Here is a 25510-nt window from a genome sequence, read left to right as displayed (position 1 = left end):
GATCAAATTTTTAGTGTAGTCCGCCGAAAGCATGTGCCGCGTTTAAATCGGTGTATTGAGGTTGGAGGAAGACATTTGAAACAATTGTTGTGATGGTATCATATCCAAAAGGTAAAAATAAATGCATCAGATCCTATTTAGGTAATTAATATTTTTTCTAAATTTAAACGCGTCTTAAGGCCGTAGTGGCGTAGTGACACATTTCCGGACGCGAAAAGGGTATACTCAAATGGATTCTACTGTTGCACTGAACAACCCCTAGAAGTTTGATCCCATAGTTCTGAAACACCCCGTACAACGGTAAGACAGAGATCTGTCCTCTCTGCTTTGATATTCAACTTATATTCTCAAATAAATTTCAACAAAGTAGAAGAAGGTTTCTCTCTGAATGGAGTCAGACTGAACAATATTCGATACTGCGATGATACCATGCTGAGAGCAGATATCTTGGAAGCACTGTAAAGTTTAATGGACCATATCTCGCAATACAGTCAACAATTTGATCTTAATATAAAGAAAACGAAACAAATGACCATGACCAAAAGAGATATAAATGGGGATCACCTATATGTCCCTGAAACTCAAATTAAATGTGTTCAACAATATTGGTACCTTGAATCCATGATAAATTAACAATGGCACAAGATGACAGTACACAAGAAGTAAAATCGTATAGAAAAAGTAGGGATGGTATTTCACAAAATGAGTGCCATCTTTAAAAATCATAACATATTTCTTAAAACGAAAGTAAAGTACTTATGATGCTATGTTTTTTTCTGTTTTATTGTATGTCGTAGAATCCTGGACACTCACAGGAGTTAGGAATAAAAATCTGTAAGCATTTGAGATGTGGCTGCAATAAGAGAATGCTCGGAATACCATGGACAGCTCACACGACAAACATAGAAGTGCTAAGAAGAATGAAAAAAGATATGTCATCTATACCATTAAAAAAGAAAACTAGAATATCTAGGGCATGTTATAAGAAATAAAGATCGGTACTCCCTAATTCAAACCGTAATACAAGGAAGAGCGTATTGGGTAAAAGAGGATCCGAAGGAAAAATAATATCATGGTTACAGACTTGGTTAGGGAAAAGCTTAATAGAACTGTTTCGTGTTGTTACAAAAAAGTTATAATTGGCAAAATTTGAAACGGATAGGTACCTGAAGAAGAAAAAGATTTACCTGATTTTCTTCTTATTTTTTGAAGTTTTCTTTCTCAGTATTTTAGAAAACGACCTAAAATGCCTGGAAAACTAATTATTCGTACTTTTCCAGCTTTTTAAGAACTTTTTTAAACCAAAAATTCAAAAAAAGATTATAACTATGTGGATAGGTTCTTTAAAGACCCTGGAAAGATTTTCTCTTACCTTTTTAGGTTTAATAAAAAGAGGTGTTTTTAAAGTGAATTTTAAATATTTCATTGATATTTCTACTTAATCCTACATCCTGTACAAATATACATGCCACATAAATCGGATGTTTCTATCACATTAGGGTTCTACTTGAGAAAATGAGTCAGCAATCCTAAAACTTACCTATTTCCGAAAAAACTTTCTTATTTTCCCACTTTAATATTAACTTGGAAGCCTCATAAAGCGGATCTTCGTAGCCAGTAACCAGCTCATGCGCCCGCACACTCCTAAATGCTTTGGCATCCATAGCATTAAGTGCCGCATTAAACGACAATCTTAGCAGATAATTTCGATTTTGCAGCCTAGAAGCTCCCGCTAACATCGACAAGTTTGGTACCACCAAGGTGTCGTTCTGGGTACCATTCGATAGTTCCGGACTAAATCTGTAGGTGCGTTTTTCCTGGTATGAGACTGTACCAAGAACTTTGCTGAATCTGATATTGACTTTTTCAGTTTTTTCATAGTAAACGTAAGGGCCTACTTCTTCTACGTGTAATTTCTCTGCTTTGCCCCGTTCAAAGTCCTCCACATTGGTATAATTAAAAATGTAAATTTTTAGTTTTACTTCGATAGGTGAGCTCTTCCATAGATTAAATCCCTGAGAGTCTTCCGATAGGATCATCATCGATTGAATTTGGTTTTGGTAAGTATCTGTGAACCACATCACGAGTGTGCCTATAGTGCTCAACGTGAAAAGTAAGATGAGTCCAGTCAAAACTGAAAAAGAATAAAATTATAAAATAAATATTCTTATCTCATTCATGTTTCTTATTAAGACATCGTACGTCAATATTTGATTTCGTTTTGATCTATTTTTAACGTTCGGGCTGCCATTGATTGTGTGGCGTGATGTATTGTTTTCTTTGATTATCTTGCTTATGAGTAGGATAGTAAATAATATATTGTTAGTGTTGCAATTTTAGATTATATCAACAAACGGTTAAGAAAAATTCTTGATTAGTCTTGCCATAAGGTAGCTTATAACATGTTATAGTAAAGAAAAAAAAAAGAAAAGAAGATACAACCATAAATATAGATACATATGCGTACACAAAAAAGGTGTTATTCGCAGGGTGCGTTCTTCCATAAAACCTGATTACAACAAATAAAACATATTACCATATTCTATAACTTATATTACTATACACATATGAAAATACGTGTATCGCGTATTAAAAAAGACAGCATACAATATATAGGATAGATCAACAAAGAAAACTGACAACTTAAAACTATCTATACAGGGTGATTTTTAAGTTTATACTTTTTTTTTAACTGTGTATAGAACTCGCCAAAATAAACATTTTTTTCAAATAACTTTATTCAAAAAACCGAAAAATAAAAAAATTGCATTGCCAAAATGTTATAAAATGAGTCCAATACGGTCCTCTCTAATTTAAATAAGTTGTCACCATTAACTTCAACACGATTTGCTCGGCGTAACCACTGTTCCGTAACGGCACACAATAGAGAAATCGGTTTTTGTCTAACTATTGCCGTAGCTTACTCAATACGTGCTATTAGTTCTTCTTGTGTGTCTATAGGCGTCTTGGAAACTAAACTTTTCATATACCCCCATAAAAAAAGTCACATGGATTTAGGTCTGGCGACCTTGGTGGCCATGCAACTGGTCCATTTCGGCCAATCCACCGATTTGGGTAACTTATATCCAAAAATTCGCTCACTTCTCGTCTAGAATGGGCAGATGCTCCATCTTGCAGGAGCCACATAGCTTGCCTGATATTCAGTGGCACATCTTCTAACAGAACAGGCAGATTATTTTGCAAAAAGTCCAAATAAACATCACCCGTCAAACGGTCTGGTAAGATAAATGGTCCAACAAGTATCCCATTCACAATTCCTGCCCACACATTAGCAGAAAAGCGGTGTTGAAAATTGGTTCTGCGAATTGCATGGGGATTATCAACAGACCAAACATGCGTATTTCGAAAATCGTTAATTCCGTTTCGGGTGAATGTTGCCTTGTCCATGGCTAAAATTTTGTTCGAAAAATGTTGATCATTTTCATGTTGTTGGAGGTACCATTCACAAAACTGAACTCTGCGGGGGAAGTCTTCAGGCAGTAGCGCTTGGACACGTTGAACGTAAAAGGGATTAAATTGATTCTCGCGCAATGTTGTCCATACTTTTGTTTGACTTAATCCGACCTGCCCTGCAACAACTCGAGTACTTGTTGTTGGATCTTCTTTAATGAGATTTAAAATTTGTTCTTCCCTATGAACATTTTCAGGTCTATTTCCTCTTCCTGCATACCCTCCACGATGTGCCCGTAAATCGCCAGTATCCCTAACATGTTGAATAAGATTTATGAAACTTCTGGGTGTAGAATGATTCCGCAAAGGAAAGCGGTCTGCGTATAATACCGAAGCAGCAGCAGCACTTTGAAAACATAAATAAGCAACATATCCATAAGTTCATTGTTTTCATAACGATGTGCCATTTTTGGGATTTGCAAATTTAAAATTAACAACAATAAACCAAAAGTGTCTAAGACTAACTGATCGGTACAATGCGTGATCGATAATACAAAAATTCGAGCAAAAACTAAACATAAACAGACGATGAAAAACAAACGCATATTCACTTTTTTTATTCTGTATGTCCCTTGTTTTTGAGTGTATCGAAAAAAGTTATTTGAAAAAAATTTATATTTTACCGAGTTCTATACACAGTTAAAAAAAAATTTCAACTTAAAAATCACCCTGTATATCTACTCATAAACACATTTGGATAAAAATATATTAATTAGAATAAAAATATTACCCTGTAATCACAATACAAGATAGTCAAGTTTTAAAATATTTAGTCCTAAATATAGACCGACTAGAGCTAGTTAATAATACAAAAAAATCAGAATTTAAAAAGCTTACTGCTCTGCTCACAAAGTTTTTACATTTTTCACTTTTGTGGATAGAAATATGCTATCTAACAAAATTCCTGAGATTCAGGTTATAGAGGTCTCCCCGAGGCACCAGGTAGTTGGGCAAGGTGTACTCACTATGCGATGCATAATTAGAGCAAAGTGAACCCCAATACGTAAATTAAATTTCAGATAGTTATTATTAACATATGTTGAATGTATTGTGAATTATACTTGGCACCTCCAGAGATCACAATATATGAGTCAAAATTAAGAGAACTATCAAAAACGAGGCATACATTTCTCGCATGCTCGCTGGAAGAACAACATTATTGAGACTGATGCAGACTGATAAAATTAAATGAGTAAAATTTTTCCCTAGTACAATCTGATCCAATAATCAAATATGCACTTTTTTGCATTTAACAATAAGCCAGATTTTGCAGACCAAGCAGAAATTCTCTTCAAATCATTATAATAAGGCTGAGAACCAGACATGAGTCGTGAGGTCTAAAGAATGATAGAAGTTGAGTATCAATAGCGTAGATAAGAACAGAGCAAGGAGGAGGTATAAAATAAAAATAAAAGTGGTCCAAGAATACTTTCCTGTGGTAGACTATTTAAATGCTTTACATGAGAAATACGCTTTACATGAGAAACAACTGTAGAAGAATTTGGCAATAAGCATATCTAACTTAAGTATAACCTAGGAGAACAACACAGGAAATTAATGATTGATCCATGTTTCAATTTATGTTAGAACTGACTTTGTTTTCAACGGCTGGAGTACAATGGCCTACCCTAAGGCTAGACTTATTATCTGGATGTTTAGGGTCAATGAACTCTAGAACTCAAATCGAATCTCAAAAACAAGAATCTTGAGCATTTTTTCCAAGAGTTGGCAAAATACCTATAAGCCTAAGTTGATCCAGTGCTGAAATATTAGCTGCCTTAGGGAGAGGTTTTATAATGACAGTTTCCATATAGAGGGATATTCTGCTCTTTCTAGACTACCATTGAATATTTTGGCAATTGTAAGTCATGTCGGAAAAGCCTTTATATTTAGACTTTATTTGCCGAAATGATTTGTAAAGATCAACCTCTGTAATTTTACGAATGGGAAATTTTTCAATATTAATTCTCAACCAATATTTATTAATCGGAATTTTCAATTACTATTAATATTAAATAATGTATTACTGGAATAGAAATCAGTAAAATTTTGGTCAATAGGAACTTTTATTCATAAAATGTTTATTAATATTTTCTGGGTTTTATAGTTCAGGGTATTTCAAAAACTCATTTAGAGTGAACATAACAATCACTGAGTTTTTACTGAAGTTTTCTTAGAGTTGCTTTATACTTTAACTAGTTCAAACAAAGCCTATATGGTCTTTGTTTTCGCTGCGTATTATAATTTAAAATCAAATTATCAATTCCAAATTTCAGTAATTTCGTAAAATAATTAAACATTTTTTGAAAAAAGATTTTTCTAAAGATATATAATATACCTTCATTCATCTTTCATACCGCATCGTTTGAATCACATTTCTAAGTATACTGGTAAAAAAGTTGGAGAAGATTTTATTAAATTATTTTTTATTTATTTATTTATTGATTGATTTATTTATTGATTTTATTTATTTTTTATTAAATTAAAATTGCAACCGTCGGGTCCGAAATTTGTAGATACATATCTCAGAAACAAATATTTGTTTAAAAAAACTGAAAAAACATTAAACGTACCTCTACTGTTATTGTACCTAATATCAATAGCATATACAACTACTATAGAAACAAAGAAGTTTAACATAGGACCTAGTCAAAGCACTTTATTTTGTAGCAACATAACTGTCGAACCCAAATTTCGAGGATTTAAAAAAAATAATCGATTCTCAGGAAAAGTAGAAAAACATAAAATGTAGCAGCATACTATGTCCACGAAGGTTGAATCTCATTCATGTTCATATTCTACTAGTAAGATTGAAATTAGCTCTTCGAAAAGCTTAACTATCTTTATTCTTAATATACAATCCCTAAGAAACAAGATGGATGAGCTTCATCTTTTGCTGGACACATGTAATTTTCGTGATATTGTACTTCTGACTGAGCACTGGTTGAGGCCTAGTGAATGTTTTTTAATATCTGATTATGTTCCTATATCAAATTTTTGTCGTCAACAATCTATACATGGAGGAACATGATCTTGGCTAGGCAAACAATTGAAACGATTTTTTGGTAATATTGATAAGTATGATAATCTTCTGTTAGAGAATGTTTTTGAATTCTCTCTTTCTTTTTGTAAGCGTTTTAATTTATATATTCTTTGTGTTTATAGGCCACCTACAGGAGATATTGCTATGTTTTTGGACAAACTTGATTCTCTTTTATCCCAGTTGTGGCAGTTGTCCCTACACTCTAAGGTTATATTGGCTGGTGACTTTAATATCAACTACACTGATGAAACCTTACCACGTACTTCTCTTTTAAGTATTTTAAATTCTTACGACTTAAAAATGCACGTTCTTTCTCCCACACGAATAACTTCTTCATCTGCAACTACAATTGACTATTTCTGTACAAATTTTGATGACGTTTTATGCACAGTACTTTCATCTGGTATTTCCGATCATGAAGCTATTCTTGCTAAAGTGCCATATAATACTGTCTTATATGGCACATTATTATCTTCATCTCATTATATGGGAAGAATTTTCAGCAGGAGAAATTTCAATGCTTTTTCTGCTGCTACAGCTTCGGTAAATTGGAATGCACTTGAAACGGTTTCTGACCCACTTACTTTATTTTTTCAAGTTCTGTGTGATAAGATCAATCAGTGCTTTCCTAAAATGAGGCTTAAAACTAAGAAACGAAAACCATGGGTCACAAAAGGCCTTAGAATTTCAGGTAAAAACCTCCGTTTTTTGACTAAATTGTGCAAATATACCACAAATGAAAATATCCTTGTATATCATCAGAAATACCGTAGTCTGTACAGAAAGACAATTAAAGCAGCAAAATCTAATTATTATAGGGATCGCTTAAATATGTCATCAAATAGGCAAAGAGAGTGTTGGTCGATTATTAATGATTTTAGACATTGCCATAGAAAAGTATCTGAACCGGAGTTAAGACCTGACATTTTAAACGACTATTATTGTGATATACCTAATATCTTGCTCAAGGGCATTCGTAGTAACATTGATCCCTTACACTATCTTCAACAAGTGTCGGTTGAGCATTCATTTTTCTTTCATCCTGTCAATCTTACCGAAGTAAAAAATGAAATCAAACACCTAAAAAACCACAAATCATCTGGAGCTGATGGGATATCTTCGAGGTTGTTACTCTTTTTGCCTGATTCAGTCTTAAATGCTTTAGTTTCTGCCATAAACAATTCTTTACATATTGGCATTTTTCCTTCATGTTTAAAAGAGGCAGTGGTTATCCCTCTTCATAAGGGTGGAGATTTGGATCAGCCTTGTAATTTCCGTCCCATTTCTATTTTGTCTATCTTCTCTAAGATAGTTGGAAAACTTGCAAAAAGCAGAATTTTGTCCTTTTTACATCATAATGGCATTTAGTCTGCAAATCAGTTTGTATTTCAAGCGGTTAAAGGGACTCATGATGCTGTTTTTAGCTTTTTGGAGAGCGTCTATGTGTCCTTGAATTCTGGGGAGTCATCGGCGGCAGTGTTTTGTGATCTATCCAAAGCATTTGACTGTGTGGATCATGGAATGCTGTTATCTAAGCTCGATAAATATGGTTTTAGGGGCGTAGCGTTGCGATGGCTTGAGTCAAAATTGATGGCAAAATGGCGTTCCCCAGGGTTCAGTATTGGGACCACTGTTATTTTTATTGTATGTGGATGACTTGAGTTCATTGAAACTGCAGGGCAAGGTGGTTCAGTTTGCTGATGATACCACCATACTATGGAGCCATAAAAATTCTGATTATATTAAGACTTGTATGCTTGAAGACCTTCAGATTTTATCAGGGTGGTGTGCTTCCAACAGGCTCGTGTTGAATGTAAGAAAGACGTCTATTATGGGGTTTAAGTGCGATGTTCAGGGTCTGATGTTTGACGAAAATTCCCTCTTGCAGAATAAAGAGTGCTGCAAGTTCCTAGGAATTACCATTGATGGTCGCCTTCGGTTTGAAGATCATATTTTACATTTAGCTGGGAAATTATCTTCTGGATGTTTTGCAGTAAGAATGGCAAAACAAGAGCTGGGAGGGGTGGTTGCACGTTCAGTGTACTTTTCACTTATCGAATCTCATATTCGGTATGGCTTGCCTTTTTGGGGTTTAACCAATAAGGGGCTACTTAACATTGTCTTTGTTATTCAAAAAGCAGTTAGATACCTGTGTTCTGCTAAGTTAAGAGATTCTTGCAAACCCTTCTTCATTTCTGAAAAAATCCTAACTCTTTTTTCACTCTTTATCTTAGAAACAGCTGCTCTTATTCACAAAATTCCCAAACTACCCTCTGACACTGGCCATTTGACTCGTCATGTAAATGATGTTCCCCTACCTATTCCTACGTCTTCCCTCACCAAAAACTCATTAATTTACATAAGTAAAAAAATTTACAATCGTGTTCCTCTATGTGTTAGACATATATCGGATGTTAAGAAATTTAAAAGAGAATTAAAGACGCTTTTATTGGCTAAGGCATATTATAACCTCGATGACTTTTTTAATGATAGGTTTTAACCTTGGACATGTTGGAAAGTTTTTTTTTTCCTTTTTTCTTCTCTAGTTTTGTCAACAAGTTTACCTTTATTTAGTAATTGATTGTTTTATTTAGTTATCTTTAATTCAAGTATGTTCAAAAAGTTTTGTCTTCTTGTGTTTAATTTTGTTCATTGTTTTGTCAATTTTTGAAATTGTATTTTTGTTTTGTTTTTTTAGCTTGTAGGTTGCTTGTACACAAGATTATTCTTACGTAATATAGCACATTTTCTTTCTTTCTTTCTTTCTTTCTTACTATTTTCTGCTACATAATACAAGAATGAGTTTTCTGAATTCCACTACAACAAAAGAGTTACAGAGAGTTTTCTTACAACACATTGGGTCAAAACTTGATACAACTTTTTTTTTGCAATAAAACTTTTGCTACTGACGATTTCGATAGCAAAAGAGTGGCGATGAATTTTGTTAAGAAGCAATCATGTGTGGGGTGGGTCCCAAAATTGGATAATTTTTTAGAAACTAATTAATTTATAAGTGTAAATACATAAAATTAACCTTAAACTATCTGCTACATAATACAAGTTGAATGAGGCTTCCAAAAACCGTGACAGAACAGGTACAGCGAAATTTTTAAAGAAATGTTTAAAAAAACGTATTTAACTGTCGCGTCAAAAATTGAGAGATTTTTGAAAAAACTACTAATTTGAAAAAAAACTGTAAGAATATAAAACGAACCTTTATATTTAAGACCAGTTGAATTATTTCGTTAACTATCATAGCAAAAGAGTTACGATGAATTTTGTTAGGAAACAATCATAAATTCAATTGTCGGGCCCACAATTCGAGGATTTTTTAAAAATTGATTAAATCTATTTCTACCTATTTCTCAGAAACTATCATGACAAAAAAACTACCTACATACAAAATCAGTCCTTAATTTTTTTATATGGATAGATATAGTCAAGAAAATAATACAGTATCAATATAAAACTTACAAATTAGATAAAAAAAGACAATAGGTAAAAATACGTTTAGGATATTAACAAAATAGTTATTTATGTAACAAGTGTGTAAAATAATTCTTTTTTTATGAACAAGAAATTTGTCAATTTTCATGATCAAAAAAAAGGAGATTTTACACACGTTACACACATTACTACCGAAGAGAACATTAAAAAATAAATAATACCCAATTATTTTACGCACTAGAACGTAAAAAAACGTCAAAAAAAATGATGTCGAATAAATGTCAAATAACTTATTACGCAGTAGTGCGTGAAAAGTGAAACTGTACAAACCCTGGGAAGTATGTAAAGTGAGTACTTTACACACGGTAGTAGAAAAACATTTTTTTTTACAATGGAGAATTAAAATGTGTAGGTAAAAAACTCGTCATATCAATAAAATGAATTTTGTTGTAAACTTTCTTCTCTAATTTTGAATTTAAAATTTTTCGGATTGAGTGACTTAATATTGACAGGTAGTCTGTTGTAAAATCCTGGACAATAATAATTGAGAGAAAACCTGCTGCTGTAAATTCTTGTGTCCCAAAGTCCCAAGTCTCTGAATGTAGATCTAACATCAAAAATAACACCATACGCAATATTTGGACAAATCTAAAAAATTAGTATACTACAGAAGTAATTGGTCACTCTCTTTCTGATCATCATAATCTTAGTATACAGGGTGTTTCAGAACTATGGGATCAAACTTCTAGTGGTTGTTCAATGCAACAGTAGAATCCATTTGAGTATAGAGACCCATGTCCGGAAATGTGTCAAACGCCACTACGGCCCTAAGACGCGTTTAAATTTAGAAAAAATATTATTTACCTAAATAGTATCTGATGCATTTATTTTTACCTTTTGTATATGATACCATCATACCAATTGTTCAAAATGTCTTCCTCCAACCTCAATACACCGATTTAAATGACGCACATGATTTCGGCGGACTACACTTAAAATTTGATCCTCGTTTTGAATGATTTCAAATGCTGCTGTTATTCGTCCAATTAAGTCTAGCTCTGATTTTATTGGAGTTTCGTAGACTAAAGACTTTACATGTCCCCACAAGAAGAAATAGTACGACGTTAAATTGGGTGACCTAGGAGGCCAAGAAACTGCTCCACCTCTGGCAATCCAACGGTGCCCAAACCGCTGAGCCAAATACTCGCGTACTTGTACAGCAAAGTGAGCCGGCGCTCCATCATACTGAAACCACATTTGCTGTCTAACATTTAGTGGAACATTTTCAAGGAGTTCTCGGAGAACTTCCTCCAAGAAACGCAGATAAATAGGTCCTGTTAACCGTTCCGGTAGAAGGTATGACCCAATTAAATAATCATCAACAATGCCTGCCCATACGTTGACAGACCAACAATTCTGATGTTTTCGTGGAAAAATTGCATAAGGATTTTCTTCGTCCCAAACATGGCTATTCCTACTATTAAAAATACCGTCTCTTATGAAAGAGGCGTCATCGGTCCACAAAACAAAATGGTAAAAAATTTGGTTGTGCAATGATGTGATCCAGAAGCCATCGACAAAATTGAACTCTAGGATGATAATCGGCTGCAGCCATACCTTGAACTTTCTGAAAGTGGTAAGGATGGAGTTGTTGCTCGTGTAGTACTCGCCAGACAGAAGCGTTACTCGTATTCATATTCTTAGCGACGTCGCGTGTGCTATTTGATGGTTCATCGGCAACTCGCTGAAGCACCTCTTAAGCCATTTACGAGTAAGCTTATTATATTTTATGCTTATGCTCGTGCATTGCAGTTTGTTGCTCCGTATGCCAAATGCATATCCGCCAATTCTTGATTGGTAAAGTTTTCCATTAGCAATAAATGTTTAAAAATCGTAAGCTTTAAAATTTTTAAACATGACATTGAGAATTGACATTGATAAGCGTTGATTTTAAATAATTGTTGTTATGGCATCATGTACAAAAGGTAAAAATAAATGCAGCAGGTCCTATTTAGGTAATTAATGTTTTTTATAAATTTTAACGCGTCTTAGGGCCGTAGTGGCGTAGTGACGCATTTCCGGACATGGGTTTCTATACTCAAATGGATTCTTCTGTTGCACTGAACAACCCCCAGAAGTTTGATCCCATATTTCTGAAACACCCTGTACATATAACATTGGATATTGCACATAAGAAATCAGAAGTAATTATCTACAGACCAATTACAGAATTAGGACTGCAGGACATTTTTTCCTTTATTTAGTAATCAAACTATGAGTTTCTGTATGATAATTCAGATTAATATGATACGAGATAAAATAGAAGCTAAAAAGAGGCCTATAATAAATATATACAATCCAAATCTAATAAACCTAAAGCCATGTGAGATTTAGTAAACAGCTATATGGGGGTGTTCAGAAGTGAATCCTTATCAAATTTAAACCCTACTGATTTCAACACATTTTTTCTCAGTTAGCACACAGCATAATATTAAATTTCCACCGACTAATAAACATTTTTCTTCTTATTTACATAATATAAATATTCTTTTTATTTTTCCACAATGTCAGAGGTTCAAGTTCGTGATGCCATAGTGAGGTTAAAAAACTCAAGAAGTTGTACTATTTATGACATGAATGTTACTATGCTTAAGAAAATTAAGGATTTACTTATCAGATCTTTGACAAAATTATTTAATGACTACATATTGGAAGAGACTTCTCCACAATCATTGAAAATTTCAATGGTTATACCATCGCACAAAGTTGGGGATTTTAACAAAGTGTAAATTTACTGACCTATTTCTATAATGTAAGTTCATATTTTGAGTATAATGATCTTTTCACAAAAAGTCAATTTTGCTATAATTTTCATTGAAGCAAATATAACATTCCTATAAGCAATATATAACATTGGTTGAATCATTTCATTTACTACAATATTAATTTCACAAAAAAAATTATAGGAACACAAAATGAATCTTTAGCCTTTATGTAAATAAAACCAGTTAAGTCAGTTCCTTAACTACCACAGCAAAAGAGTTACAATGAATTTTATTAAAAATGTTATAAAATTTAAACTGTCGCGTCGGGTCCAAAATTCGGAGATTTCGATAATACCAGATAACTAACGGATTTAAAAAAAAAATATACCAATACTTAAAGCATTCTTTGAACCTTTTGTGATATAGTCCCATTTAATTCACTAACCTAATTATTAAATTGAACAAGTTGCAATTCATGTTGCCAACATATGTACATAATTCGAAATGTAGGTCATTATATCCTAAGAATTTTGAAAATATATTGAGTTAATTGAGTGAAACGAATACAAGAAAAAGAAAAATGATGACGATGCTTTTTTCAATATAATTCCTAATAATTATCAACTGGAGGCCAATAAAATGACTCGGTTCAGCACCAGAGGTCAGATAAAACCAAAACTTTTTCAGTCCCAATCTTTTGGCAAAATAAAGTGAACTTATTGCGAAATTTTAAATCCCGATTATTGTGTTAAAATTAACACTCGAAAACATGCAGTACTTAAGGCAAAAAAACATTTTATTGATCACTAATGAATTATCTTAATGGGCGCATTTTATTGGTCGGGTCAGACTCGGATGTTATAACACTGATAAGTTTCTCAACTTCGAAAAGTTAAAAAAACAATTCTTTTATGCATCCAACCAAAAAAAACAAGATAAACATAAATTTTTCCAATCATAAAAACACACCAGCCAATAGGGCGTTTTTCGTCTAGACGAAGGAGGTTATCGGGATTATCTTTAACGAGGTTACTAACAAACACAGTTTTAAGTAGCTTATCAGTTTAATAATTAGTGACAACTGTGCCTTTTGTTGATATTAACAAATTGGTAAACAATTTATAGTCAGATTTCTTATGCAATAGCATCCCTTTCAAGGGCACAATTTCTCACGGCGCGGCGGTTGGCACTGGCATTAAACAAAAGAAGAGAAATAGTTTTGTTACTGTAATGTTTAACAAATCTGGTATTTTAACAATCGATTAACTTGGTGACTACCTAGGAAAAATATAAAAATAATAGTATACCGTCCTCAAAAAAAAAAAAAAGAATTAGTACAACTCCCTGGAAGTAAAAAATAATATGTATAATTTTATAAAACAAAAGAAATAAGGAAAAAAAGTAATGATGTAGTTGATTTATTAAGCAATCTAAAAAAGTAATTATTTTAAATGTCTGAGAGAATAATTTTTCAAAAAAAATATGTTTTACTTGAACTATTTGTTTGTAATTATCTGGAAACTTTATCTTATTTTTAACTTCCAGGGCTAGAAATCATAAAAAAAGTAATCTAGAAACTCTTTATACTTATTATTTGTTACAATTTATTGAAATAGCGATTTCAATCATTCGAAACTTGTACCTATAAATATGACCTATAAATTATATCACACATAGAGAAAAACAATGAGGCATATTTTTTAAATTCAATTAATAATCATATAAATTAAAGCAAAGAGTATCACTAAACCTATAGGATTTTTTTTAATACTAAAATAATAATATTTAAAAAAAAACTAATTCGATACATTTTTTGAAAAAATTAAAAAAGAAAAAATTATTCGAACAAGCGTTTTTTTTAAATTCTGTAACAAAAGGTTCCTAAAATTATTTTATTGAATATATAGGATAATTTAAGATTTAAAAACCAGATTTTTGGGCAAGGTAATTCGTTTTTTTTCCGAATTATTTACAGACTGGTATTATTCAAAAGCCAGGCTAAATTCTATACCATATTTTAAATGGGTAGACAATAATAAAATGTACATTTCCGAGAGTTTTATGGTCATCCATGGGCGTAGGTAAATTTAGTACCTACTTAATGAATAAAGCGAGAAAGAAAGATAAAGATCACATTAAATCAGTGTAATTAATATTTAATATACTAATTTGGCAATCTGGCGGATGTAAATAAATAAATAAACAAAATGCACGGGGTGATGTTATGTTATTTTATTAATGTTTATTTAAATCAGGTCACGAAAAATATGTTTTTTATGGTAAAAAACATAATATGCATAATTATTTATATTTTTTAAAAACTGAGTATAAAGTTATAATACTTGGTTTAATTTCTATTATAGTACCCTGCCTATACGCGCTTTGTCTACCATTTTCAGACCCAGAAGCGGACAAACCCGGGTGGTACTACCTAGATTCCAAAAAAATAAATCATTTTTCAACGCAAAATATGGCAATGGTATCCATTGTTGATGGTTCACTTTGTACCCCTTTTGCATACTTAATAAGATTTTATTACTCTCTATCTATTTGAAATAGACTCTAATATAAAAAAATTCGAAATAATTCAATTTCACCGCCTCTTCATCAGAGACTTCGCAAAGAGAAAAATGAGATTATTTGGAATCGATATAAAACTATAAGGCAAACTATTGTAAGCAGAATTAAACTGGAACAGGAAAAAAATATTATATATATTGCAAAGAAATGTGGAAAAATCTAAAGACCATTTTACTCGTAGAAAATCAAGTACTCAAGTAGTATCTGAGAAAATAGTAATGAAATAGAGACTGAGACAGTCACACGGGAGGTTGATATTTCACATGGATTTAATAATTATTTAGTTAGCAGCATGGGCAAAATCTCAGAATATATACCAAAATAAACAATTGGGCTAATATTTTATACAAGGATTCCTGAAGCTGATAGTATAAGTGTGTCTGTTTATGAAAAGGTATTCGAAGAGTCTGTTATAAAACAGCTTCTACTTGCAGTGAAATTAAAATAATTGTTCCAAAGCAGTCAGGTATTGTGAGAACTATGCGAGCCCATTAACAGGGCCGAGCCTAGGGTATTTGCCGCCCGGGTGCAAGAGCTAATTTTGCCGCCCCTTCTGCTGTGATTTTTATAAAAAGTGTTTTAAAAAATGCTCTTACCAAAGTACAACGTTTAAAAAAAAAGGGTGTAATAAAAAATCATATTGAATTAAATTCCAAACACACATATATTAATCAATATATCAATATTATCTATACAAAAAATATACATAAAAGCATATATTCTTTACTTATATAAGTATTTCTATATTAATATGTAATTACATCGATATAAACACCTAAAGAAAATATATTATACTTACATACTAATTTAAAGAAATTAAAAAAAGTAATTAGAACCCTGGTTTAAATGCTAACATTTACTTTTCTTTCCTTTTTATATGCAAATTCCCTAATTAGGTCGGTAACATCTAAATTAAAAACAATGTCTTCCTCAATACTTATTATTAATAAATTTAATAGTCTTGATTGGCTCATTGTGGATCTTAAGTAGTTTTTTATTAATTTTAGTTTGAAAAATGAGCGTTCCCCATGAGCTACAGTGACTGGCATTGTTAAAAATATTCTTAAAGCTACGAATAAATTTGGAAATATACCTTTCAAATCGTTAGCAACCAGATATATTAATATTTCTTTGGCCGAGAAAATATTTCTATCATTAATGTAAATTGATAATATGTCGATTTCATTATAGAGGTCCAATCCATTTATGTCCATATTTTTTGTTTCAGGGTCAGTTAATTTAGCTTCTAAATTCTTACAATATTAGGTCATTATTTCGGGTTTGGAAAATGCTTTTAAATTGTTTAAAAAAAACAAATAATTTAATATGTTTTTGTAAATCGTGAAATCTCTCATCCAATATTGAGGTTGAAATATCGAGAATATTAAAAAAAAAATTACTTTAAAATTTGTTTCTGGAGATTGGATTGGCTCATCCTTGTGTTTATAATCAAAAATCGTTTTTTTTCCTTGGTCTTATTGAGTGAATGGCTGGAAAGGAAATTTCTGCGTCTACTTCTTCCGCAATTTTCTTAGATTCATTTATCATGTCTAAAAACCCGTTTTCCGATCTCATTTGTGTCAAAAATAATTTGATTTCTTTTAGCATCTGTACAGCTTCTGGTAAAAAACATTAGACTTTTGCAGTGCTTTGCTTAATTTTTGCCAAAATGTTGTACCAAATAACTAACGAACAAATACATTTAAATGATTTTATTTTATTTATTAGAGACATTGCAATATTCTTTGTTTCATTATCTCCGCTTTCATCATTAAAAAGCGTAAACAGAAGAACATCATACACTTTTTCTAACTCAAATCTAAGTTTTTATTGCCTCAATACGGCTTTCCCAGCGGGTATCCGATAAGGGCTTTAGTGTTAGCCTGGGCAGCTCTTTTAAGAGAGCATTCCATCTGTAAGTTGAGGCCGAAAAAAAAACATTTATTTCCTGAATAATGCTAAAAAAATTAGTTACTTCTAGAGAGCTTTTTGCTGCATAATTAACTACTAAATTTAAACTATGGGCGGCACAGGGTACAAAAAAGGCTTTAGGATTAATATTTAAATTTTTTTTTGTAGGCCATTGTGCTTGCCTTTCATGTTTGCTCTGTTGTTATAGCCCTGACCTCTCATATCGGCAATATCAATATCCAGTTCTTTTAAATAATTTAATAAAAAATCTGTTAACCCCTGACCAGTAGTGTTTGTAACTCTACAAAATCCTAAAAAATGTTCTCGAATTTCTATACTTTTAGAACAATCATCAATAAAAACGAAACTTACAATAATGGTAATTTATTCTTGGTGACTAACGTCAGGTGTACAGTCAAGAATGATTGAGAAATATTTGCATAATTTTAAACATTCAACAATACACTTTTTTACTTTTTCTCCTATTAAAAAAATCAATTCATTTTGTATTTTATCTCCCAAATAATGCGGCATTTTTTCCCATCTTTTTGGACTCTATCAATATGTTCGGCCATTACAGAATCAAATTTTGCAATCGTCTCGATTAATTTCAGAAAATCACCGTTACCCTTATCAAATAGTTTTGGACTATTACCCCTAAAAGCTAAATTTTGTCCAGCTAAAAACTGGATAACAGATATTATTCTCTCTAAAATCGAAGTCCATCTTTTTTTTCCATTTGGAATAAATTTTGATTGATAGAGTCCACAGTTAAGTCCACCTTTTTCTATTGATTTTTTTAATTCAAGCCATTTCCTAACACTTTCAAAATGCCCCTTACTGGTTTCGTGTCTTTCTAAAGTCCGAGATAAATGTCGCCAGTCACTATAGCCATTCCCCTCATTAAAACTATTATCAGAAACTTTAAATAATTTACAAGGAAAACAGTACACTGAATCTTTAGATTTTGAGTAAATAAGCCAGGTTCTAGGAACTTTTTCATTGTTAGTTAATTTTTTTTCAAAGTAAGCAGCGCTAAAACATCTATTTAAATTATTAATGGTATAATTAATATTTTTAATTTGAACAGGTCCTATTCCTAAAATCAATAGTCTAATATTATCCGTTGCGTATTTGCTGACGTATTCGTTGAGTGATCATCTTGTTTCAGTTCATCTCCTGATGGTTGTTGAACTCCATCATTTGGTTGTTCTACATCGGCATCGGCTTCAGTTGACGTCAAAGGTTGAACATCCGGCCTTTGGCTTGTTGAAGGTTGAGGTTGTGCCAGTTGTGGGTTCGTTGATGACGCAAAAAACTTTTTTAACGAACCTGCTAGCCACCTGTCATCTTCCTCCTTGTCTAGCTTCCTTTTTCGGTATTGGGAACCAGAAAGCCTCTTTCGACTATCAGCCATCTAAATCAACAAATATTTTTTTTAGAATTGGCACAAAAGTCAGACATTACTTTTTTCAATAAAAAATTGCTTAAGGCAAATAGATGATATAAGATAAAGATATTAATAAAATATTTTAAACTTACCGTTAACAACACAAACACACCTTTTATATAAAATGTATTAAAAATAAACACTAATCGACAAGTCGCTTTAAAACTCGCAAATTAAAATAAATTAAAAACAAAAGGGTGGGAATTTCTAAACATTACACCCCCGCTTATTTGTGCAGGTCCAAAATACATATTATTTATTACCCAAAAGTATTGAAATTCTGCAAGAAATAAATTTCAAGGAAATTGGTGGTACTTTACGCGGCTCTTTTAATTACGCCGCCCTTATAACATCATCAGCACCGGCGGCGGCGCCGCCCTGGCTGAACCCACCATAATCCATATAATAAGTATCCGTGATCATTTTCTTAATGTCATTGATTCTGATAATCTACAACAAGATGTTGCTATTTTCTCGGATTTAACGAGAGCCTTGGAAACATTAGATAGGGATATTTTAATGAAGAAATTGGAGCAGTTGGGTTAAGACCTAATGTTCCATATGTCTACTGACAATATATATAAAATGTTTCAACGTGTTATGTTAAAAAGTTATGTGTCTGAATGTGTTAATATTGAATATGGTGTATCTCAAGGTACAGACTAATTTCGAGAAGAAAAAATTCGTATATTTGGAAAGAATCTTATATACATCAATGGTATGAGGATTGCTGTGAGTACTTATGACACATAACTAAAATTCTTGGGCATAATTTTAGATGCCAATTTAAGTTTTCATTCCCACGCTGATTATGTGATAAGGAAATTTTCAAACAAAGATGATTTTTTTAATAAGAGAGGGAACAATAGTGTCAGTACATATTAACTTAATTCTTTACAATGCGATTGCTCTTCCTTATTCTTCCATATTATTTTACTTTGTTATTAACCTGCCTCAATATAGGATTGATCGATTGGGGCAAGTGCAAAATAAAGCAATGAAACTGATTCTTAATTGTAATCATTATAATCCAGTTGTGCCGATGTTAAGTGTCCTAGATATGTTTTCTGTTAAGAGATTACGTTAAATTTATATGTATTTATTTTCAATTAAAATATCAAATCCTGCTTGATTACATCTTTAGTAGCCTGAGGTTTTTGGAGATGTACATAGGTACAACATTAGGAATCGTGATTATTTCATCCTGACAAATAGGTGTTATATATCCCAATTGCTCAATTCCATCCTTTTTAGAGGCTTATTGAAATTTAACAATTTTTCAGTCAATATCAAAAGCTGTAATAATTTAAATCAAGTCTTGAGAAAGTTTATTTTAAGTAAAAAACAGTAAGTTTGTCAGTTTTTAAAAATTTGTTATTTTTAGCACAGTTTTATTTTTGTTTTACAATTTTTAAAGCAAGAATAAATTTTTTATTTTTGACTTATGTAATATATATTATGTACGTAATACATAAAAGTACTTATTATTTTATATTCATCTGTATTATGTATTATATTTAATACACATTTTTTTCTTTCTTTTGTTTCTTTCTTCAATATTAATAATAATTATTTGTTTTATACTATTATGTGCTTAGTCTTTCAGGTTATTTGTCCTAATCTTAAATTTTTATTTTTTTTTCCTTTGTAAGTAATATTCTTGTAGCACTTATGTGGCAAATAAATACATTAATATTATTCAGCATTTCCAAAAACAATATAGTAAAAAAAAATTATAAAATTAAGCCAATTTTCGGTTAAACCAGAAGTGACAGAAAATAAATGTATACGACTTTATATTAACCTTTATGTAACGTATCAAATTTCATTCGTTTTGACCAAAAAGCAGCGAAACTATTAGAGACACACTCGATCTCTAATGTAATATTTTAACTGACAGTACAGACAAATTTTAATTCTAAATGTTGTATATGTAGAGGTTTTTTAGAGCCTGCTGGAATATACAAAAAATAGACCAACCGTTATAGTCAATAAGAACAACCTGATTGATAGTCCTTGATAGGAATGAAAAAAGCCATGTCTGGCCAAAATATATAGGAGTACTCTGACCGCAGACCTCCAATCGGAAATAATAATTACAATCAACTAATTACAATTACTAGGACCATCGATCACTAAGAATGTGATAGAAAAAGCGATCCGTAACCAAAGAACAATAAAGCGGATGGCCCAATAAGGCGGATGTAATACCTTCAGAAATACTCAAACTTCTGGACAAAAGAGGCGTCAAAGCACAACATAAAGTATTTAACAATATATGTGGTCATAATAAAACACTGGTTACTTCCCCGATTAATTGTTATGCTCTACTTTTTTAACCCTGCTTTTGAAGACCAATGCGAAAGCCATATACTTATTAGTCTGGGACTCATAATTAAACCCAAAAAGGCAGGCATTGGGTACGAGAGAGGCGTTAGTCACAAGTCAAGTACTTGCCCAGAATTGCTATGACCAGAGAAAGAAAGAGGTTGTACTGCGTAATAAATTACGAGAAAGCATTTGATGGAGTGTAATACCACAAATCAATGCAGCTCTTCAAAAAGCTTGCGATATAGATCAGAAAGACATTCGATGTAGTAAAAACTTATATTTGAACCAATACGCACAAATAAAGTTAGACAATAGCCTTCCAACACCATACAAATTAAAAGAGGCTTCGGCAGGAATGTTTGCTATAGTCTAAATAAATCTTCAACTAAATTAATTGGACACCTATTTCAGCATTTGTCTACAAAAAAAATTTACAAGATCTTGGGAAAATTAGGAATTTATATAAAAAAAATATTTTTTTTTAAATTACACAATATCCATAACTCACAAACCAGATGACATAGACAGTTGAAAATTTGCACAAATATTTTTGAATTAATTTCATTGGGCACCAATTTGAGAACTTTTTTCCACAATGTTCAGAATGTCGAAAAAAAAAATTACTTTTTAAAAGTTTTTTTTTTGCAAAACTTATCAACATGTGCATAACTCAAAAATGAAGCAAGCTAGATGTTTGGAAATGTAAGAAAATATTACTCAATTAAATTAATAGACTATTTCAGCCTTTTTTGAAAATTGTTCAATATTTTGGAAGTAATAAGAATTAATTTTTTTTTTGAAAATCAGACAATGTCTATAATCCACAAACCAGATAAGATAGACAGTCGAAAATGTGTATCCAGCATCTTCAATTAAAGTCATTGGAAACATATCTCCACTTCTATTTAATTTACATTCAAAGGCCATTTTTTGAGAAGCTTTAGAAAAAGTGGAGATGAGCATAGATTTAATGGAGTATGGATTAACAATATCCGTTGTGCTGATAATGCAGTCTTCATTACCAACCATAAACATGACCTACAACATTTGCCCAATGTTGTAAAAGAACAGAGTAAATTAATGAATCTAAAGATCAACACTAAAAAGAGAAAATTATTTCCACGAATAAGAATGCATCTGAAAACTATATCATAATCTTTAACGCAATGGCCATAGAAAGAGTGGAGAAATTTAAGTATCTTGGCACTTGGTTTTTTGAAGACTGAACATCGGATAACGAAGTAAAATATCACATTGAATAAGTCCGGCAAGCATTCCTAAAATTTGAGAAGGTACTAAAATTGACCTGCTGCCAAGATTCGTAAAGTATATTTTGTCGGTGCTTCTCTATGATATTGAAGGTTGGACATTTAAGATGAGCGCAATTAAGAAACTGGAGGCCTTTGAGATATGGGTGATAAGGAAGTTCTTAGACGCGTCAACAAGGAACGCGAATATTTTGAATTCATTCAGAAGAGGAATACGGCATATCTGGGGTACATCATGCGGAGTAAAAGATATTGATTCTTGTAGTTCATAATTGAGGGCAAGATTGAGAAAATGTCATGTGACCATCAGACAGTGGACATGATATGCAGTGGCTGATACATACTGCAAGAAACAGAGAAGCTATGGAAAGTGTTATCGCAAATATCATTAATAGAATAAAAAGAGTTTTTTTTAATAGAAAAACAACTATAGGCACTTTTTCCAGTTAATTAAAAAAAGGAACTTTGTTAAATAAGATAAAAAAATGTCCGAAACTACGCCTAAAAATTTAAAGACTTTTTTTTTAAATATACATGCTATTAAATAATTAATGTTTAAAGAATTTTTTTTTCGAAAAAATTGTTTGTTTCGCTTGCCATTTTACAACTTTCAAAAATTCTTATAGAGTCTTATTATAAAAATCTTAAAACTTAATATCTTAAAAGCAATTTTTTTTTATAAATATGAAACAATAGAGATTAAATTAAAGTTAATTTAATAATATGGTCTCTCTAAATGTTTAGTCATGTTGTGGGTATTTTTGGCTTTTGCAATTATTTTTTTTATTTCTTTCATTTCGCAAATTTGTCCAGGATTTTTCTCCTGGAAGTTACAGTTGCTTTTATTTTCTTGGGTCAATCAAAATCATTCCCTGGTTATCCCAAGTTCTTCAATTAATTTCATATGTCTTCCAGGCAGTTGAACTTTAAAAGAATTTTGAGTTTATGCAATTTGATAAATACACATGTTGATGTTTTAGGGAAGCAATTTATAAAAATCGTGTAAAACTTAAAAACTGGCCAACACTTGAACTGACAAACGTTGAATTGAAAGATTGAATACTGCATTTTAAAAAAATATAAAAAATATATTACTAGAAAATAGATTTTTGCATTTTTTTCAAATAAGCCTTTTTGGAGATGATTGTTTTATAAAAAAAAATTACAAAAATTTCGCAAATATTGCAAAAAGGGTTATGAAATTATTTAATACAACTCATATTTCATTTTTGTCATATTAAAAACGAATTTTTGGAAGAAAATGTATCATTTTTCCAAAAAAAAAAATCATAATATTTATTCAATTTAAGGAATTTAGGTATACACTTAATTATATGTTTGAAAAAAAATCGAAATCTAAGATTTAGAAACTCTTGCAAAGTTATTGTATAGATTAAAAAAAAGTTGTAAATCAAAAACCAGACTAAGATAAAAAATTAAAAATGTCTATTTCTAAAAAAGAATTAATTCTTAAAGATTTTTTTAAAATGAAATTTTAACATTGTTATGTATATGTTTTTTTTCATCCAAATCTACAGGTTAATAAAAACCGTTAAATAAATTTTAATTTAATTAATATGGAATCTATAAATTCTTAACCATTTTGTACTCATGTTTTTAAAGTCATGTTTTATTTCTTTCAACTATCTGAACGTTTTGCATGTTCTTTTTCCAATAACTTTAAATGATTTTTCAACTTTGTCGGGGATTTTCGATTAGGCAATCAATTACAGTTTCTTTTAATTTCTTATGGCAATCAAAAACACTTCATGATCATTCCAAGTACTTGAAAGCAACCATATATTCTTCATTCATTCAAAGTCAGTTGAACTTTAAATGAATTCCTAGTTCTGTATTCACATACATGTTGATGTTTTATGAAAATAACTTCTGTTTTATGGAAGGAAAAATTGTCTAAGACTCAAAAACTGGTCAAAATGTAAAGTTGAAAGATCAAATATTGCATTTTAAAAAACATAAATAAGACGTTACCAGAAAATGATTATCTAGACGAGATAACTTTTTCCTTAATAAATTCTGTAGGCTTCTCAAGCCTTTATTCTGACTCTTCTACTTCAACAAAATCAAACAAATCAACGTATCAAAACAAATCTTACCTATGAACCTCCTAGTGTTCATCTGATAACCGAACAGATCCGTCTTCTGCGGCACCACATCCTGATTAATCTTCGCCAAAAATTCCCTGGTGATCGCGGGAGTTTTCAAGAAAACCTCGCCGCAATTCCTCTCGTAATTTGACACATTCGAGTTGCGCCTGTTCGAATTAACATTTTCGAAACTCATTTTTATCAAACACTGTATACGGACGACCGGCTTTTTAACATTTGATAATGAATGAAAACCGTATTCGAATTATATACGAGTTTATTTGTTTGATTATTCTTGGATTTTTATCTTTAGAAAGCGCCGGCTTATCAGTAGTGGTTCTTTGACGGACGGATCGCGTGGTTTCGTATGAAAAACTTTTCTAAAAGGATGATGATGTTTTCTGGAGCATTTAAGTCGGTTTACACCGGTTGTTTTTGATTCTAAGGTGACCTCTAAATTATGCCAAACGGAGAGTTATTTATGTGTTTATTCAATAAAATTTCAATTATTTAATTTTACAGGTTATGAAGGCTTTAGGTCATCAACAGATTGAAACAGTTAGAATTTATTTTCAAGTGTAGGCATTTTAGTGATTCCCATTTGAAATGTGTTCAGATCATTGAAATTATTTGTATTGAATTATCATAAAATTGAAGAAAAAACTGGTAGATATAACAGAAAGGCTGTTCGGAAAAAATCTGTGAATTTTTTGCTTCAAATCTAGGAAAATTTACTTTTTAAGGTAAAACTTCATTATGCACGTTTGAAAAGGGGAATAAGCTGGTCAATGCGTTACGAAAGTGTTACGAAAAGTGTGATCGGGCGAGGTGAACGGTAAAGAAGGAGATGTGAGTTAGTTAGTGGAGAAAGAAAGTGAAAGCCGTGTGGTCTCAATTGCACTATTTTTTTGTTGGCAACACTGTTCTTGTTCTTCTTCTCCTTCTTCTTCTTGAGCTCGCTCTACTTGAGACGTCCGCCCAGGTTTAATGCTTCATGCTTCATAGGGTATTTTAGTTATCAGTAGGGGGTAAGGATTAGCTTCTAGAATAGAGGTTGTTATAAGCAGCATATATAAGCATATTAAACAGCATATACCATTTCTACTAAGCATAAGCAATCATGATGTGCTAGGCTA

At 31.6% G+C, this 25510-nt stretch overlaps 1 protein-coding gene across 1 annotated transcript in view; it reads right to left on the bottom strand.

Annotated features, from left to right (window-relative positions):
• The window catches only part of LOC126750100 (uncharacterized), a 91036-nt gene extending 66323 nt beyond the window's left edge, over positions 1–24713 (bottom strand). Inside the window, exons 1-2 of the mRNA XM_050459604.1 lie at positions 24384–24713; positions 1541–2134 (exon numbers count right to left, since the gene is read on the bottom strand). Of these exons, the coding sequence (XP_050315561.1) occupies positions 1541–2134; positions 24384–24570 (781 nt within the window). The 5' untranslated portion in view covers positions 24571–24713. The remainder of the gene's footprint in view (positions 1–1540; positions 2135–24383) is intronic.
• Positions 24714–25510: the final 797 nt, after the last annotated feature.

This window comes from Anthonomus grandis, chromosome 2 (assembly GCF_022605725.1).
Source record: "Anthonomus grandis grandis chromosome 2, icAntGran1.3, whole genome shotgun sequence".
Lineage (NCBI taxonomy): Eukaryota > Metazoa > Arthropoda > Insecta > Coleoptera > Curculionidae > Anthonomus > Anthonomus grandis.
Note: the sequence above shows the minus strand (reverse complement) of the source record. Positions and strands in the feature narration are given on the sequence as shown.